At 49.6% G+C, this 18,528-nt stretch overlaps 1 protein-coding gene across 4 annotated transcripts in view; it reads right to left on the bottom strand.

Annotated features, from left to right (window-relative positions):
• The window catches only part of ZNF638 (zinc finger protein 638), a 994,232-nt gene that overhangs the window by 665,614 nt on the left and 310,090 nt on the right, over positions 1-18,528 (bottom strand). For all 4 annotated transcript variants that reach the window (XM_085642741.1, XM_085642742.1, XM_085642740.1 and 1 more), the window contains 2 exons: positions 9,575-9,634; positions 9,403-9,486 (listed from right to left, as the gene is read on the bottom strand). In XM_085642741.1, coding sequence (XP_085498867.1) covers positions 9,403-9,486; positions 9,575-9,634 — 144 coding nt within the window. The remainder of the gene's footprint in view (positions 1-9,402; positions 9,487-9,574; positions 9,635-18,528) is intronic.

The raw sequence follows: 18,528 nt of genomic DNA, 5'->3' as shown, positions 1-18,528 counted from the left end.
TTCCGGGGTCCCCGCACATGGGCGGGAATATTCAGTGCTTATGACTATTGATGAGGATCCCCTGGAAGAGAAGCATCCTTGTCCCAGAGCTTGCAGCCTTTTTCGTAACCGGAACATTCCCATTGATTTCCATTGAGCGCCCGACGGCTCAAAAGCACCCTGCACCCAGCCGCCCGAGTGGCCCTGGCAGTGCAATCTCTACACTAGCCTACTTCCCCACTTGCCCTGAGTAAGTGACCAGGAGCCCAGCTCCCACAGCCGCGTGGCTTGCTAGTCAGCAGCCACCAAACCAGGCCCCCTATTCCTCATAGGCTAACATTGGGCCTAACTCTCTCTGCACCCGGCTGCCCTAGAGCCGCTGAGGGTGAACTAACTGTGCCTATCTGACCTTGGGGGACCCCTGAGTCTATGCCCAGAACCTCACCTTTGCCAGTCGAGAACTTACCTGAAAACCGCTAACTATTTTCTACATAGGGTAACATTGACTGGCTTTTTATTGAAATTTCGTCTAAGTGTGGACTTTTCAAATCTTCAAATATTCACTAAAAATCAGCTGAGTGACAAAAACGCAAAAACTCACCTGTTCTCAGGTGGGCTCACAGTGCTGGATCATGGTGCCCAGCACTGGCTCGGAGGAATACTCGCATCTATACTTACCAGTAACCCCATTTTCTCCCATAGGAAACCATTGACTGCTTTTCTGTGAAATTTCTTCTAAGTGTTGATTTCTGCAATTTCTAAATATTCCTCAAAAATCGTATAACATCTGAAAACGTAATTACTTACCTGTTTTGGATAAATCTCCCAGTACTGAACCCAGACACCCAGTACTGGATTACAAAAGTAACAATAACCTACTGTACCTGTAACCTATATTTCCTTCAATAGGGAATCATTGATTGTTTGCTCTGAAATATTTTCCAAGTGCTCACTTTTGAAATAGCTAAATATTAGTTAAAAATCAGTACAGTACCAGTACAGTACCAAAGTCGACATTCAACAGCTGATTCTGAGAACTGACCCAGGACTGGATCTAGGATCCAAGCCTGGAATTACAAAAGTAATCTGAAAGTAATCTGTTGCAAATGACTTGAATTTATCATTGAGCTCAATGTATTGTGTTTAGAAATAGAGTTGCCTACTGCAACTATTTGTAACTGTTTACTAAAAAGTCTATTGCATATACAAAAGTATTTTTATGAAACCTCTCGTCGAGAAAGTATATTTTAATTCCAAGTGTTGGTTCTAAAATAAAACAAGCATATTTTTATACAAACCATTGGCCTAGAGTTCAGTTATTGAGTGTGTGGAACTATTTGCTGACTGAGTGTGTACAACAAATGCTTTACACGTCCTCTGATACTGCCTTACTGCTCGACCAGGCTACCACTTTAGAGAGTAAGGTTATATCTAACTTTAACCTCTGTTAAACCCTTGGGGTCTGTGGACTCTGTACACCCTGTACCTATTAAGGAACAGTATATACAGAGCCACTTTCTCACAGGTAAGTGCTTGTATCTCACTGACCCTTCTAAGGGAAGTGATGGCTACAAGGAAAGCTGTTTTCCATGTGAGGAATTGCAGTTCGCATTTATGCAAAGGTTCGAAGGGAGGCCCCATCAGCCTTGTGAGAAAGATATTCAAGTTCCACAGGTGAGAGTGGTACTCTGGGGGGAGTTATTCTTTTGAGGCCTTCCATGAAGGCTTTAATGGCAGGTAATCTGAAAAGTGATAGGTGCTGCCTGTTTTGTAAGTAAGCTGCAATTACTGCGAGGTGTAGCCGAATGGAGGTATAGGCTAGATTACACCTTTGTAGGTGGAGTAAGTAGCATATGATGTGTTGTATAGACACGTCTAGAGGATTGATTGTGTTATGGCAATAAACAAGAAATCTTTTCCACTTGGCAGCGTAGCAGGCTGTAGTGGTAGGGCGTCTAGCTTCTCTGATGACGTTCATACAGTCAGGGAGAAGGTTTAGGTACCCGAATTCTAGGATTTCAGGAGCCAGATCTCAAGGTAGAGTTGAGCTGGGTCTGGGTGCCTGATCTCTCCATGGTTCTGGGTTAGGAGGCATGGTGAGAGGTGTAGCTTTTGGTGTGGTACTACCGAGAGTTCCAGCAGCGTGGTGTACCACGGTTGTCTGGCTCGCGTTGGAGCTACTAGGATCAGTGTGAGGGAGTGCTGTTGTAGCTTTTGCACCACTAATGGAATGAGTGGGAGAGGCGGAAAAGCGTACGCAAATTTGCCTGACCATTTCATCCATATCGCATTTCCTTTGGACAATGGGTGTGGATATCTGGGCATTTTGTGTTTTCGTGGGTAGCGAAGAGGTCTATCTGTGGATGCCCCCACATTTGAAAGAACGGATGAAGAACCTGTGGGTGAAGTTTCCACTCGTGGGTCTGTTGTGTCTGCTGAGCAGATCTGCCAAGGTGTTTTGGACTCCTGGGACATGTTGAGCTAGGAGAAAGATTTTGTGGGGAATTGCCCAACTCCATATGCTCTGTGCTAATTGAGAGAGCTGTGGAGAGAGTGTGCCGCCTTGTGTTTGAATACAATACATGGCCGTCATGTTGTCTGTGCGAATGAGTACCGCCTTGCCTGAAATCCGTGGTTGAAAGGATTTCAGGGCTAGAAAGATTGCTAGTAACTCCAGATGGTTGATATGGAGTAACTTTTGTTGCGGCATCCATGTGCCCTGCACTGTGAGGTGTAATAGATGAGCTCCCCAGCCGGAGAGCGATGCGTCCGTTGTTAGTATTATTTGGGGAACCGGGTCCAGGAACGGTCGACCTTTGGAAAGGTTTGTGGTGTTCCACCACTGCAGAGAGCGATGGGTGCAACCGTCTACCAACACCAGATCTGTCAGTTGCCCCTGGGCCTGGTTCCATTGGCGCGTTAAAAACTCTTGGAGTGGACGCATCTGGAGTCGTGCGCGAGGCACTATGAAAATGCAAGAGGCCATTGTGAGAAGTTGGCCTGATGTATGATGTCACTAGTTATAGTGTACACCTTATATCAGTCCAAATACCCTTATGGTGATTGGTTGTAAAGTCAACCTTATAGACCAGCTATCCTAGTGGTAGCATGGACAAGAGCAGTCTTAGGCTAAACTCTGAATGGCATATGAAGCCAGCTGTGATACCATATATAATCCCTTGAATACCAAATGAAAGGACACCACAACAGATATATATATATAAAATAAAGTGTATTTATTCTAAGCAAACCCTCAGCACTCTTTATGAGTTTAGAGGTAAGTACAACACAGTCTTATTAATGCATACAGTAAGTCACACAGGTAAGTAATACAGTTAGGCCCTAGGGGCCACGCCAACCATATACTAAGTAAGTGGTATAAGAACCACTGTCACGGAAATAGAATAGGCCTAGGCCTAGGGAATCGCTGGGGCTACACTACACTAGCGTTAGTTAGGAAGTGGGAGGCCCACGGGATTCGTGTGCAGAGTGGAAACACTCACGCGTAATGCGTAAAAGTCAATAGCAATGTTATAGTTTAGAAATAGATAGATTTAGGACACTTCCGGAGTAGCTAGGAAGTTGAGACTTGAAAACTAGACACTAGGATAGTCACTATCCTGATGAGCACCGGAGTACCCAAGTTACCTAGCCCACAGGCTGCGGGTGCATAGGGGTGAAGATGCGTCGTTTTCGTCGTCGACTCCTATGGATGCCTGAAGAAAGATGCTGACAGGCAGTCAGTGAAGAGTGTCCGGTGGATCCCAAGGCTGGGATCAAGAAGAGAAGAAACCTGCAAGCAGAAGGGACAGAGTCAAGGTCACTAGCCAGTGACCACGTGGAACCAGGAAGGAACCAGGCGATGTCGTGAAGAGTTGCAGGTGAAGGTGAAGCTTGTCGCTGCAGCCAGGAGGACCAGGAAGCGTCGAGGACGACCAGGACCAGGAGGCGAGCTGTCCCACGAAGGCTCTTGCTGTCGGCGGCGTCGAAGTTGGACTAGGACTCACCAAGCCTTGGCAAGCGGAACCCACGAAGAACAAAGGACTTGCTTCTGGTGCAGACCAGGAAGGTCTGGGGTGCTTCTTCTTTGCAGAGAAGCGGGAGCCAGTCTGGAGGAGCCAAACCAGCGCAGAAGATTTCAGGGAGCGTCGTCACAAAGGCCACTAGCCAGCGGGCAAGCAACCGGACAGACGCGGCAAGCAGGAAAATGCTGAAGGGCCCCACGCAGGACTCGTGGAGTGTGGGGGGCTGGTCTTCGGTGCAGATGGTGCTTGGGGTTGGGGCTTCTCAATCCCCGGTGCACAACTTCGAGGGTACCTCAGAAGCTGCGCTGTAAGTTACTAGCCACTTTTCCCAGGTAGCCGGTCCCACGTCGCTCGTCGCCTCCACGGATCTCAGCTCTGCTGCAGATGTGGATGAGGGTCGGAGAAGTCTGGAAATCAAGGCTCTGGTCGGGCTCTGCAGTCGGTTCCTCGTCGAACGTTTCACAAAGCAAAGGGTAGTCTCTTGATGGTGCCTGTTTGCACAGGGTAGCCACTCCTTGGCTACAAGGGAGATTCTTCAGTCTTCTTCTTTCGTCGAATGTCGAAGGTCCAGAGTTTCTGTTCAGTTTTGCAGGTTCAGGATAATCTAAAGTCTTGAGGCCCAACTCCCACTCTTATACTAATCTGGGGGGCTGGGATACCTGCTAGGTCACGCCTTATGGGTGGGACCTGGGAGGGGGTGGTTACACCCACTTCCCTTTGTCCAGTTTCGCGCCAGAGCTGGGGCTGGAGTGCCCCAGCGCCGGTTTGAACTGAACTATGCAAGGAACACCTTGTGTGCCCCAGGCATGTCTCATTCCTTTCAGCCCACCCTGCCCCAATACACTAAAGTCTGTCTGGGGAGGTGCTAGCACCTCCCCAAGCAGGAAACCTATTGTCCAAGCCTCCCTTGCCAGGATCACTCCCAGCAGCAGGGGGTCAGACTCGTGTCTGTGGCAGCAGCATCCATTTTGTGATGCTGAGGCTTTGGTTAGAGTTAAACAGCAAAGTAGGATTTTAACATGTCTCTCCCTCTAGAAGGGAGGAATAATATCCTCATCACCAGAAATGGTATGGGGGTATTATTCCAAAGTGTTAGACACCTTACACGACATGTTTCGATAAAGCCAAACCATAGTTACCATAACCGTTTAAGATTATAAGGCACTTTAAGAGTATATGGTAGGCTATATCATAGAACAGCTATAAGGACATGGTTCCGAAAGCTGCAGACAGGCTCAGCTCATGCTAGAGCACCATCTCACATGTTACCAAGCACTCTGCCTCCAGGATTGTTAAGGCCTGCCATAGGAGTGACTGATAGGTACACATGTGTCTATATATAAGGTAGATATAGATATACTATATCTAAGCAAGGGGTGATTACACGACCTTGCCCCAGCTGAGTGTTCAGCCAGTTGTGTCTGATTGGAAGGCCAGACCAGGGGTGGCATAATACATGCTGCAGCCCCTGGGAGGCCTAGGGTACACCTATGCCCTGGGTACCTAGGGTACACTGTACAGGGTCCAATAAGGTGATCCTTACCAATTGGTTATGTACCTAGGGTACATGGAGTCCATTTTACAGAGAGAGCAGACAGCCTGAGACCCTGAATGGCAGGATCTCAGGCCAACTAAGTCGAAAAACCAGCTAGACACTAGGCAAAAAGTTGGGGGTAACCATAGTCAGATATCCACCTTCCTACAGCCATCATCCCGGTCAGTTGCATAAACACTCGTGCAGAAGGGAGTGTTGAAGTACGAATTTTTGTCGCAAAGCCTGAATGCTTGCAATCCTGGCCGGATTGGGGTAGGCTATTGCTTTTGAGGTGTCTATGGTGGCACCGAGGTATTGTTTTATGTGGGATGGTGTTAGTTGGGACTTTTGGTGGTTCACCGTGAAGCCTAGCTGGTGAAGTAGTTGGATTGTGGTGGCGGTTTGGTGTACACATTGGTTGTATGAAGTGGCTTTTATCAGCCAATCGTCCAAGTATGGGAAGACGTGAATGTGCTGTCTGAGGTGTGCCGCCACCACTGCTAGGCACTTGGTGAATACCCGTGGTGCTGTTGCGACTCCGAACGGGAGCACTTTGAATTGGTAGTGTTGTCCATCCACTACAAATCTGAGGTACTTTCTGGGAGCATGATGCACTGGAATGTGTAAGTATGCGTCTTTCAAGTCCAGTGTGGTGAGAAAGTCGTTCTGGGAGAGGAGCGGAAGTACCTGCTGAAGCGTTACAATGTGAAAATGGTCTGAGTGTATGTATGTATGTATTTAGGGGCCGGAGATCTAGAATAGGTCGTAGAGTCTCGTCCCTTTTTGGTATTAGAAAATATAGGGAGTAAACCCCCAAATTGGAACGTGTTCTATTGCCTGTTTTTGTAGGAGGGAGATTACCTCCTGCTTTAGCAATGTGGAATGTTCTTGTGACATTGGGCGTTGCCTGGGTGGATAGATGTAAATTCCAGGCAGTATCTTGACTGAATTATTTGGGTTACCCATTTGTCTGAGGTGATGGTCTCCCAGACATGAAGGAAATTTGTGAGTCTGCCCCCGACTGGAGTGGAATAGTGTGGGGGGGGGGGGGGGGGGGAGGGGGGGGAGTCATTGGGTAGTAGATGTGGCAGAACGGGCGTTGTTTGTTTTGCCTCTGCCCTTGTTGTTGTTAGCCCTGTAGCCACCTCTTTGGTAACCTTTTGTAAAGGTGGTCTGGGTAGGGGACTTGTACGATGTGGACGCTGTGTCTGAGGAGTAGCCTCTGGATGCACTCCGAAAGGATGAGCGACGAAAGGAGCGCCTGGGCGGGTGAGACTGTAAGGCCCCCATGGATTTTCTGTATCCGTGTCCTTTTTCATCTTTTCTAAGGCCTCATCCACCTTTGGCCCGAATAGATGTTCCTGGTCAAAGGGATGGTTAAGGATAGAGGCTTGTACTTCTGGTTTAAACCCATATACTCTTAACCAAGCATGACGACTGAGAAGGACGCTGGTGTTAATGGCCCTGGAGGCTGTGTCTGCTGCACCTAGGGCACAACGTATAGGTGTTTGTGATTGTTTTACCCTCTTGAATCAACTCGTAGACTCTTTTATATTTTTCAGGGAGATGTTGCATTATTCTCTCTAATTCGTCATAATGAGCCCTGTCATATCTGGCCAGCAGTGCCTGAGTGTTTGCTATACGCCATATGTTGGCGGCCTGGGATGCTGAGCATTTCCCTGAAGCATCTAGCAATTTTGATTCCTTGTCAGGTGGTGGTGCATCGCCTGACGCTTTTGAGTTTGCCCTTTTACGTGCTGTAGAGACCACTAAGGAATCTAGTGGCGCTGGTCCTCTAATGTAAGACGGATCTGAGGGAGCAGATTTGTACTTCTTCGATACGTGGGTTAAGGACCCTGGCTCTCACTGGGTCTTTAAAAACTTCTGCTGCATGCCTTACCACCCCTTTGAGCATGGGCAGTATGGAGGTGGACCTATGTGTAGTATCGAATGTGTCTAGAAGGAAATCTTCCTCCACAGGGTCATTATGCATTTCCACCCCATGATAATGTGCTGCTCTTTGCAGAAGATGGTTAAACCCTAGTGAATCTTCAGGTGGAGATGGTCTACAGGGGTAAATATCGTCTTGTGGGACGTTGGGGATATCTGGTATATGGTAATCGTCCCATGGATCTGGAGATCCTGTAGGGGTGGGGTCTTGTGGCACATCCCCTGTATCATTATATGGGTCCCCATGATCATCATCGTCTGGAGACGGAGTAGGAGAACGATGAGGTTGGGGTGGAGAGGGTGGAGGGGGGTGGAGGTGGGGAAGGAGGAGGAGGGGAAGGATGAGGAGGAGGAGGTGGTGGTGGTGGAGGTATTCTGAATGGAGAGGTAGCAGAGTCCTTCCTCTTTTGAGGTGGAGGCGGAGCAGGCTTCTCCAAATGTCTTTTCTTAGTAGAGCGCGTCAAATGTCCAGTTTTTGGATCCTTGGTAAGAGTTTTTTGCAAGGGATCCGGTGTAAATAACTCTGGTGAGGTAATTTGGTCCGTCGGCGCCGAATGCATTGGGGCCGCTGATTTTTTAGGTTTTTCCGTGCCGGTTTGATGTTCAGAACCCGGCTTGGGACCCTCCGGTCTCTTGGTCGGCGCCGAGATGTGCTTCGGCTTGGAAGTGTCGGTGGCCTTGTGTGGTTTGATCGGCACCGAAGATGGCATCGGTGCCGAAGAGCTGGGTTTCAACCCAGAGGGCTTCGGTGCGGAGCTCGGTGTCGAGGTGGAGGCAGTCTTCTTTTTCGGTGCCGAAGTGCGTTTCTCGGCACCGCTGGCAGGCTGGCTCGAACCCGAGCCGCCGGAAGGCTTACTTGGCTTCTTCACCGGGCCCGAAGGTGGGGTGTGTGAAGCAGTGTCTCTGGTCTTGGGGAGGGGGTAGATTGGTACTCACGACCCTCTGCGCCGGGGTGATGTCCTCCACATCTGACTCGTCGGCCTCGGAAGCGCTGACGAGGTCCTCTTCGGTACGATGATGTTCCGGATCGTCGATGTCGTCTCCGAAGAGGTCGACTGGAATGGACGTCGAGGAGTGTGCCATGTTCCTTCTGGCTCTTCGGTCCCGAATAGTCTTTTCGGATCCGGAAGACTTACAGGCCGGACAGTCTCGAGCCTCGTGTTCCGGAGAGAGGCAAAGGTTGCATACCTCATGAAGCTCGGTGTGGGGAAATTTGGACCAACATTGAGAGCACTTTTTAAATTGAGTTCTTTCCATGAGCCAGGACCGGAGCCTGGGTAGGCCCGAAGGCCGCCGTCGACGACTGGAACCGAAGGTTTGTACCGATGAGAAGGCGCGTTGATTGAAGAGATCGTGATCGAAACAATACAGCGATTGGGGGGAGGATTGAGCATCGATCTTCGAACTGGAAGCTGTTTGGAACCGGAGCGCGAAGATCACATCCGAGCCCGATGGCGGAAAAAAACAATGAGGATGGAGCCAAAGCCCATGCGCAATACGATCCAAAGGAGGAGACACCGACCTCGTGACTTTCAAAGACTTTCCAAGAGGAAAAACAAACTGCAAACATCCGGGCCCAACACCAGATGGCGATTTATGCAAAAGTGTGTAATCTGCAGCTCATATGCCTCGAACATATATTTATACATATATATCATGTGACCAAGAGCTGTTGTGCTCGAAACTCGTCTGTTTGTTCCCAGATGATAAATCAGATTGAAATAAACTTGGATCGGTGTGGCTCGTGCTTACATTATTTTGGTAAGCGTGTTGGTGGATATATTCTCACACTCTCCATTTTGGAAGACATTGTAACCTGCAGTATATTTCAGTAATTTATTTTGTACAACAAATATTTGTGAAAAAATAAGCTGTTTACCATCTCTTAGAAATAAACTTTAATTTGCGATTTACCTTTACTGGAATCTTCTATTTTTTGCGCAGTTGTATTTTTACTCACATCGGGAACCTTCTCAACATTAATTGCTTTAGGATTTACTAAAGGAAATAATAAGTAAAATCAAAACACATTCAAACTAAACATGCCAAAAAACAGTCATTGTTTCCTGCAAGCAGAAGGACCTACCTTTACTAGCTTGTTTAGGTTGACTAAAATCTGGCTTCAATGATTTCTCTGGTGGCTTGTCTGAAACAGAAGTAAAACTTAAATAGCTTTTTACATAATCAAAATATTACTGTTCTCATGCAAAAGCTCGGCAGTAACTGCTTAGGTGCAGTAAAATAAAAAACAAATAATTCCTATGAGTACTTCGGAACAAAGCATTTGTTTGCCAAGGTATTGAATTTGAAAACTACGCCAAACAAAATAACTTTCACAATACTGTGTGTTGTGCACTACTCGGTTCTTAAGTAAACTTTAATAGATTAAACAAAAGCAGCTAATTTTGAGAGAGAGAGCAAACCAAATTCTAAATTTAAAGGGTGTTACAGAATTACCAGTCATGAATTATGGAACTGGCTACCTACCTCCAAACACTTTTCCTGTCCGAAAACCTCCAAAATGCAGGATGTGTGTTTTACCATTGTGCGTTTGGGTTGGTAATTCTTTTCAGAATTATCTTTGGGTGCCTACCATGGCAGACCTTGAATAACATTGTAGCATACACTACAAGGCTACTATGATACAGTAATTAACTACCATATTGAAAATTTTCTCCAAAGAAGAGCACACAGATTTAAATTTAAAAGGGGATTGTTAAAAACCAGTCAAACTAACTGGATGCCTGCATACGGTGCACAACAACAGACAATATGATGAAATCTAAAGCAAAGTTACACCCTTTAAAATTGAAATCGGCTGTTGCACTGAGCATTATTAGTGTGTGGCTGGCAGGGATTACTGGGCAACATACTACGTTTCATTTCTGTGAATTATTTTTGTCTCTTCCACTAAATGCATACACAAGTTAATCCATTATGCACAAAAGTCACTAGAAGTAGCATACTCAAGCATTCAAAGGTTACTATATGCAAGCCCAACTAATCGTATCAATGTCCATCTGTGAGAAAGTGCCATCTTTCTTGCATGGTATGCCCCCACTTTTTGCTGAATTGCTGAATATACTTTGACCGAGTGTGCCCTGGGCTCCTGCCAATCAGGTGCTCAGGGACTACGTTCCTTCCCTAAACCAAAACCTCCAACCCAAATTGGCAAACCCTGGCCACATGTCAGGCCCTGGTAAATGATACCCAAGGTACCCAGGGCCAAAGCAGGTGGTGTCTTCCTCTTCTAAGCAGCTGCAGGGCAGGTCTTCTTTCTTCTTGCTCTTCTTTGTATTTTGGAATCTGGAATCTGGGGAAGGAAGGTTCAGGGTGCCCCTAAATACTAGATTTAGGGGCGTTACAGGTAGGTGAAGGGCAGGGACCAATGGGTCCCTGTCCTGGGGTGGGTACACCCCCTATCCTGCCTCTCTCCTGTGGGAGAGTCCTGATTGGGCAGGACTTCTCATCTTCAAGATGGCGAGAGCCCGGAGATGTGCTTCACCTCGCCTCCCCCACCTGAGGGGTGTGGTTGGCAGGCTGGCACATCCCCTGTCCTTATTTGGGGTTTCCGGCCAGGCTGCCCGCCAGACTGGGGCTGAGAGTGGCCTGGGGAAGCTCACAGAGGCGGCATGCCTTTGAAGCTTCTCCCTGCCCATCCTGAGGGAGGAGATCTAGCACGTCGTCCAGGATGTGCATTGTTGCAGGCCCATGAGAGCAGGGGCTCTCCTACCCAGGGGTCCAGCAACATGTCTGCTGTGTGGCAGCCTAGGCAGCCTCCCAGACATGGATTGTAGGTTAGGTTTCAGGGGGCATCTCTAAGATGCCCTTTGTGGTGCATGGTACATTAAATCCCACACTGGCATCAGTCCGGGTTTAATGTGCTGAGAAGGATTAGTTACTTACCTGTAATCCTAGTTCTCTTCCAGGGGTATCCTCATCAAAGTCCTAAGCATTAGAATATTCCCGCCCATGCGCAGGATCCCGGAAACAGTATATGTGCCCCACATATATATATCCATACATATATACCTATATGTATACACAAGCAACTGCAGCCAATAAACACTAGAGCTGAAACATGCTGTAAGGAATTTCCACTATACATCAAAAAATAGCATTATAAACACGAGAAACAACATTATAACTTGTTTAGAAACTGTTTTAATGCTCAGAAAACAGCAGAAATTCTTATAAATCACTGAAAGCTCCCAGGCTGCATTGCAAATACCCAGTCTAAAAAGACTGAAAAGCTAACAAATAGCTGCATAGCAAAAAACTGACACTGTGCCTTTAAGGCACACCTGACCCCCAACTTCCCATCATGCCTCAGGGGTGGCAGTTAGTTCAGTTCTTTGCGGAGACTGAAAAGTCATGGCACAAAGAAATAATAACCTCTGAAAAAGATAGCACCCCTTTGCCCGGGGAGGCGGGAGGGTTGCTTATGACTTTGATGAGGATACCTCTGGAAGAGAACTAGGATTACAGGTAAGTAACTAATCCTTCTCTTCCAGGGGATCCTCATCAATAGTCATAAGCATTAGAATAGAAGAGCGAGCCTCACCTCATCCCCCTGCGGGCAAAGGAAAGAAACAGAGAATGAACAGTATGCTTAGATAGACCAAGCTACCCAAAAAGGTTCCTCAAGGAGGCTTGGCCTACTTGGGCATCCGCCCTGGAATCGGATTCTAGACAGTAGTGCCTGGTAAAGGTATGAACCGATTTCCAGGTGGCCGCCTTGCAAATCTCTGCCATTGGAACGTCATGCAAGAAAGCTACTGTGGCCGCTTTCCCCCTAGTAGAATGAGCCTTAGGGGCCAAAGGTAAGGGCCTTTTCGCCAGCTGGTAGGCTAAGGTAATGCAGGAAACAATCCATCTGGAAATGGATCTCTTAGCTGCTGGGAAGCCTGTTCTCATGGCGCCATAGTTGACAAATAGTTGATCTGTCTTCCTAATGCCTTTGGTACTTTCTAGGTAGAATTTAAGTACCCTCTTGAGGTCTAGGGAATGAGGCGACCGCTCAGCCGGGGTCGCTGGGTTCGGGAAGAAGGATGGAAGAGAAATGGACTGATTAATATGAAAATCAGACACTACCTTAGGGAGAAGATGGGTGTGCCCTCAAGACCACTTTGTGCTGGTGAAAAACTGTGTAAGGCTCTTTAGTACAGAGCGCCTGGTAGTTCGCTTACTCTGCGTGCCGATGTAATGGCTACCAGAAAAGCGGCCTTCCAAGACAGATGCTGCAAGGAAGCTCTGTGGATGGGCTCAAAAGGTGGGCCCATCAATTTGGACAATACTAAGTTCAACTGCCACGGAGGAGAAGGGTTTCGAACAGGGGGGTAAACTTTCTTCAACCCCTGTAAGAAGTCCTTGACCACCTGCATCTGGAAAAAAGGTTGATTGGGAGACCTCCTGTACGCTGTAATGGCAGACAAGTGGACCCTGATTGATGCATACTTTAAGCCTGATCTCGCTAAGTGCAGAAGGTAAGGGAGAATGACATCCTCCTGCCCCTTCGTAGGATCAAGGTGATTCTCTCTACTCCAAATTAAAAACCTCTCCCACTTAAACGCATAAGACGCTCGTGTAGGGTCGCTTCGCTTCTTTCAGAATATGCATGCAATCGGGCGGCAGACCTAAATGTCCGTATTGCAGGACCTCAGGAGCCATGCTGTTAAGCTCAGTGAGGGAAGGTTGGGATGCAGAATCCTCCCGCCCATCTTGGACAGCAGGTCCGGCCTGCAAGGCAGTCGCCTGTGAGGTCGTACCGACAGATGGAGAAGGTCCGGGTACCACCACTGGCGTGGCCAGTCCGGAGCTATGAGGATCATCTTCATGTTGGATCTGAGCAGCTTGGATACCACCTTCGGAATCAGAGGCAGGGGCGGAAAGGCGTAGGCAAATGTCCCTGACCGGTCCATCAAAAGAGCATTCCCCCTGGTCCCTGGACGGTGAAATCTGGACGCGAAGGCGTGGCATTTTGAATTTTCGTCTGCAAACAGATCTATTTCTGGACGACCCCAACAATGGAACAGGTCCGCCACCACTTTGTCGTGTAGCACCCAGTCTGGCTGATCTTCGAAGTGCCTGCTGAGTGCGTCTGCTTTGAGATTCAACTCCCCCGGAAGGTGCACTGCCACTACCGAGAGGTTCCGGGCGAGCAGCCAGTGCCAGATCGCCTGTGCCTCCAGGGAAAGAGGACGTGACCAAGTCCCGCCCGGTTTGTTGAGGTAGAACATGGTTGTGGTGTTGTCGGTCTGCACCAAGACTGAATCGGCCTTGATTGCAGGGAGGAACGCCTTTAGAGCAAGGTGGACTGCCCGGAGTTCCAGCATATTTATGCGGTAGCCCTGCTCTCTTGTAGACCACCGACCCTGTATCTGGAGGCACCCCATGTGGGCCCCCCAACCTTGCAGCGACGCATCTGTCACCACCGATTGCACCGGAAGTGGCTGGTGAAAAGGGACTCCCACCATCAGATTGTCCTGACGAGTCCACCATTCAAGGGAAGATTTCGCCACCTGGGAGAGAGAGATTTGATCTCCCCAACGGCCGGTGGACTGATCCCATTGGTCCTCTAGAGCTTGCTGCAAAGGTCGCATTCGCAGTCTGGCGTTGGGAATGAGAAAAATGCAGGAAGCCATGGATCCCAGCAGAGATGCTACCTGCCGGGCTGACGGCCTCTGCATCTGCTGCATAAGCTTGCATTTCCGCTTCATTGAAGACCCCCGAAGGATACGCTTTTCCCACGCTTGTGTCCAGAACGGAGCCAAGGTAGTGGATGGTCTGAGTGGGCTGCTGCACGGACTTTGGCATGTTGACGTGAAGGCCGAGATCGTGCAACTGTCTCAGACAGGTCTGGAAGTCTTTCCTCACCTGTTGCTGGGATGGAGCCTTCAGCAACCAGTCGTCTAAGTAAGGGTAGACGAATAGACCCTGCCTGTGGAGGCAAGCCGCCACCACTGCCATACATTTGGTGAAGACTCGCAGAGCCGACTTGAGCCCGAATGGAAGGACCTTGTACTGATAATGCTTGCTTCCGACCACAAACCGCAGGTACTTGCGGTGATGTCTTGCAATTGAAATGTGGAAGTACGCATCTTGGAGGTCCACCGAACACATCCAATCCCCTACTTGCAGATGTGGACATATTTGATGAAGCGCCAACATACGAAACTTCTCCTTGACGATGACTTTGTTTAGGAGACGAAGGTCCAGAATCGGCCGAAACTTGTACTCTTGATCTTTTTTGGCCACAAGGAATTACCGGGAGTACACTCCTTTTCCGATTTGCGAAGGAGGAACTTTTTCTATGGCCTGTTTTTGCAGAAGGGCCCTCACCTCCTTTTGGAGCAGCTTTAAGTGGTGAGGACGGGACTTTTTTGGCGGTATGTCTTTCGGACGCGCTCGAAAACGTAGCGCATATCCATTTCGCAGTATATTCAGCACCCAGCGATCTTTTGTGATGCTGTCCCACTCTGCCAGATGTTGCGACGCACTCCCCCCCCCCCCCCGAATTTTCTTGGGTCTTACTCTGAGACCACTGAGGGGTTTGAACCCTCTGTTGAGGCCCCTTGCATTGGGTGGGTCTATAACGGCGCTTGAATTCTTTTTTCTTCTCCAACCCCACAGCTTTGAGGGTGTCCAGTTCAGTTCAGTTTTCATGCGCCCCATCTCCTCATCCGTGTGAGTGCCGAAGAGGGAGGTGCCAGAGAACAGGAGGTTTAAAATCCGTTGCTGCGCATCCGGCTTGAGCCCTGTCAGCCTCAACCAGGACGACCTCCTGGCGCATACACCGTGTGTGTAAGAATGGGCTGAGGGCAGCGCACCATCCACCGCCGTGCTAATCGACTGATTAGCCACCAGTGACCCTTCAGTGACTATTTCATCGAAGTCCTTTTGGTCCTCCTTTGGGAGCTTGGACTTGAACCGCTCCATAGAATCCCAGAGAGCCCTATCGTATCTGCCCAACAGCGCCGCCGCGCTGGAGATCTTGAGGGAAGCCGCTGTGGCCGAGCAGGCCCTGCGCCCCCCAGGAGTCCTGGGTTCTGCTCTCCTTATCCGGAGAGACGGAAGAGGACGCCGATACAGCATGACCCTTTCTTGCAGCCGCCACTATTACTGAGTCCGCAGGCGGGTCCGTTTTTACAAAGACAGGATCAGATTTAGCCGGCTTATATTTTTTGAGGATACGAGCCGGAACCGCTTTAACGGTAGCTGGGGTGAGGTAGGTGTCCATGACTGGTTCCATGATCCCTGGGACCAAAGGCAGCAGTGGACGAGACGCAGACTTCTGGTGAAGTGTTTCGAAAATCACCGATGTGGTGACTTGCGGGACTGACATCTCAATCCCCAGCTTCAGCGCACCCCCTCTGCAGCACCTCTTGGTAGGTGTTGATGTCGTCTATGGGCGAGACCCTGGACACTGGGCTGCCCGATAGCGTGGGTGAGTAGTCCTTATTGAGGACCTGGTGGACGAGGAAGATGACGTTGATGGTGATCTCCGATCCCGGCGACGATCACAAGCCCGTGATCCGGCTGAACGCCCCTCCCGCCTGGGGGAGCGCGATCTGCGTCGCCGGCTCTCAGGCGACTTCTCACGTGCTGGCCTGGGAGGACTTGCTCTGTCCACTGCCTCCACCAACCGTTGCAGCGGAGAGTCATGCACTTGACTGACATATTCCCGCAGTCTCCTTGTAGCCCCCAGCAGCCATCTGGGCGACAGTCGTACCGCAGGAATGGCCCCCTGAGTCTGAGGGGAAGACCTGTGGAGTTGGCTGGCAGACTCTCGTGGAATTGCCGGTCGTGGAGATGCCACTGAGCGTGAGGAGGAATGGCGCGAAGCCGACTCAGTCACCAGGACCACCGACCTGTCCGAGGCCTGTCTCGACGTCGAGCATGGACTTGACGTCGATCTGTGGCTTCTCCTTCTTTCTCGCCGGGACTCTCCTCCTCGACTTCGAACGACGCCGCGATGTGGACCAGCGGCCATGTTCAGCAGGCGACGAATGCCGCCTCGACGTCGAACGGCGGTGTGAAGCAGACGACGGAGGCCTTCTCTCCCTCGACGCCGAACGCAGTCTAGACGCCGGCAGAGATGCTGCCACTCTCGACGTAGACGGTACCCTAGACGCCGATCGCCGCCTGGATGACGACAGCAGAGGACTCTTCCCTCTCAACGTCGATCGCTGATGGAGTCGCGACGACTGAGGGGATCGTGCCCTCGACGACGGAGGTTCCCTGCTCCTCGACGCCGATCGTCGTCGACATGACGACAGCGGAGGTTCCCTGCTCCAAGACGCCGATCGCAGCCGGGTTGACGACGGCGGAGGTTCCCTGCTCCTCGACGCCGATCGTCGCCGGGTTGACGACGGCGGAGGGGTGGTGTCTCGACGCCGGGTTGACGACGGCGGAGAGGCTCTGGTTCTCGGCGCCAATCGCCGCCGAGTTGACGATGGCGGTCTAGACTTCGACGTCGATGACGTACCTGCTCTCGACGGCGAGCCCGCTGTCGAAGGTCTCTTCATGGAAACATGACCTACCGGAAGATATTTTCTCAGCGCCGGTCCCCACGCAGAGGTGGAAGGACGAGAGGACTTGCTTCTAGAAGTATCTCTAGGCCTCTTGGAGCCCTTCCTCACCGGAGATCGTCCTCTGGATGGTTGTGCCAGGCCATAAATGCGAATTCGCTCCCTGTCCCTCAAAGTTCTCTTGGACAGGCTCTGGCAGTGAGGACATGTCTTGGAATCATGATCCTCCGGTAGACACAGGATACAGACCCTATGAGAGTCAGTCCTGGCCTCCTTCTTGCCACAAGAAGGGCAAGGATCGAAAAGAGATGGCATTTTAAGGTTGAAAAAATGCCCAAAACTGCCTAAAAAAGACAGCCTCCTACTTCTTTAGATGTAAAACGTCGAAGTAAGGGAAAAATCAGTTGTAAAACAGACAATATTTTCTGACAAACTCAGAAAAAAGTGGAGCTCTGTTGCCAGGATCCTTCCAGAAGGAGCCGGAAAGAACAACTGACCTGCCACCCCTGAGGCATGATGGGAAGTTGGGGGTCAGGTGTGCCTTAAAGGCACGGTGTCAGTTTTTTGCTATGCAGCTATTCGTTAGCTTTTCAGTCTTTTTAGACTGGGTATTTGCAATGCAGCCTGGGAGCTCCCTATGCTTTCAGTGATTTATAAGAATTTCTGCTGTTTTCTGAGCATTAAAACAGTTTCTAAACAAGTTATAATGTTGTTTCTCGTGTTTATAATGCTATTTTTTTATGTATAGTGGAAATTCCTTACAGCATGTTTCAGCTCTAGTTTTTATTGGCTGAAGTTGCTTGTGTATACATATAGGTATATATGTATGGATATATATATATGAGGGGCACATATAACATACTGTTTCCGGGATCCTGCGCATGGGCGGGAATATTCTAATGCTTATGACTATTGATGAGGATCCCCTGGAAGAGAAGTTTGATACCAAACTTTTCAGTGTTGCCATTATGGTGCTGTGGAGTTCGTGTTTGACGAGCTCTCAGCACCATGTACTCTTAAATGGCAGCACTGCACTTAGTGCCCAGGAATGGACCTGGGTACTGTAGAGGCAGAGGGCTCATGCTCCTGTGCCCACACCACTGGCATAGGGCACCCAGCTAGAGGGGTGACTGATGTATGCCAGGGCAGTGTAGGTGGTGGGCATGGCACACAGGGATGTGTGCCACGTCGACTCTGTTTTGTCTTGTACCCAGACACTCAGCCTGCAAGGGCAGTGTCTGTGTGTTAGGGTACAGGGCCTCTAAGGGTGGCACAGTGTGTGCTGCAGCCCTTAGAGGCCTTCCATGGTCACAAGGCCCTGGGTACCATTTACCAGGGGCTGATATGTGGCCAGGGTTTGCCAATTTGGGTTTGAGGTTTTTAGGGAAGGAACATAGGCCCTGGGCACCTGATTGGCAGGAGTCCAGGGCACACTGTCAAAGTACATTCAACAATTCAGCAAAAAGTAGGGGCATACCATGCAAGAAAGATGGCACTTTCTCACACTTAC

This window comes from Triturus cristatus, chromosome 2_2, assembly GCF_964204655.1.
Source record: "Triturus cristatus chromosome 2_2, aTriCri1.1, whole genome shotgun sequence".
Lineage (NCBI taxonomy): Eukaryota > Metazoa > Chordata > Amphibia > Caudata > Salamandridae > Triturus > Triturus cristatus.
This window is presented reverse-complemented; position numbering and strand designations above follow the sequence as displayed.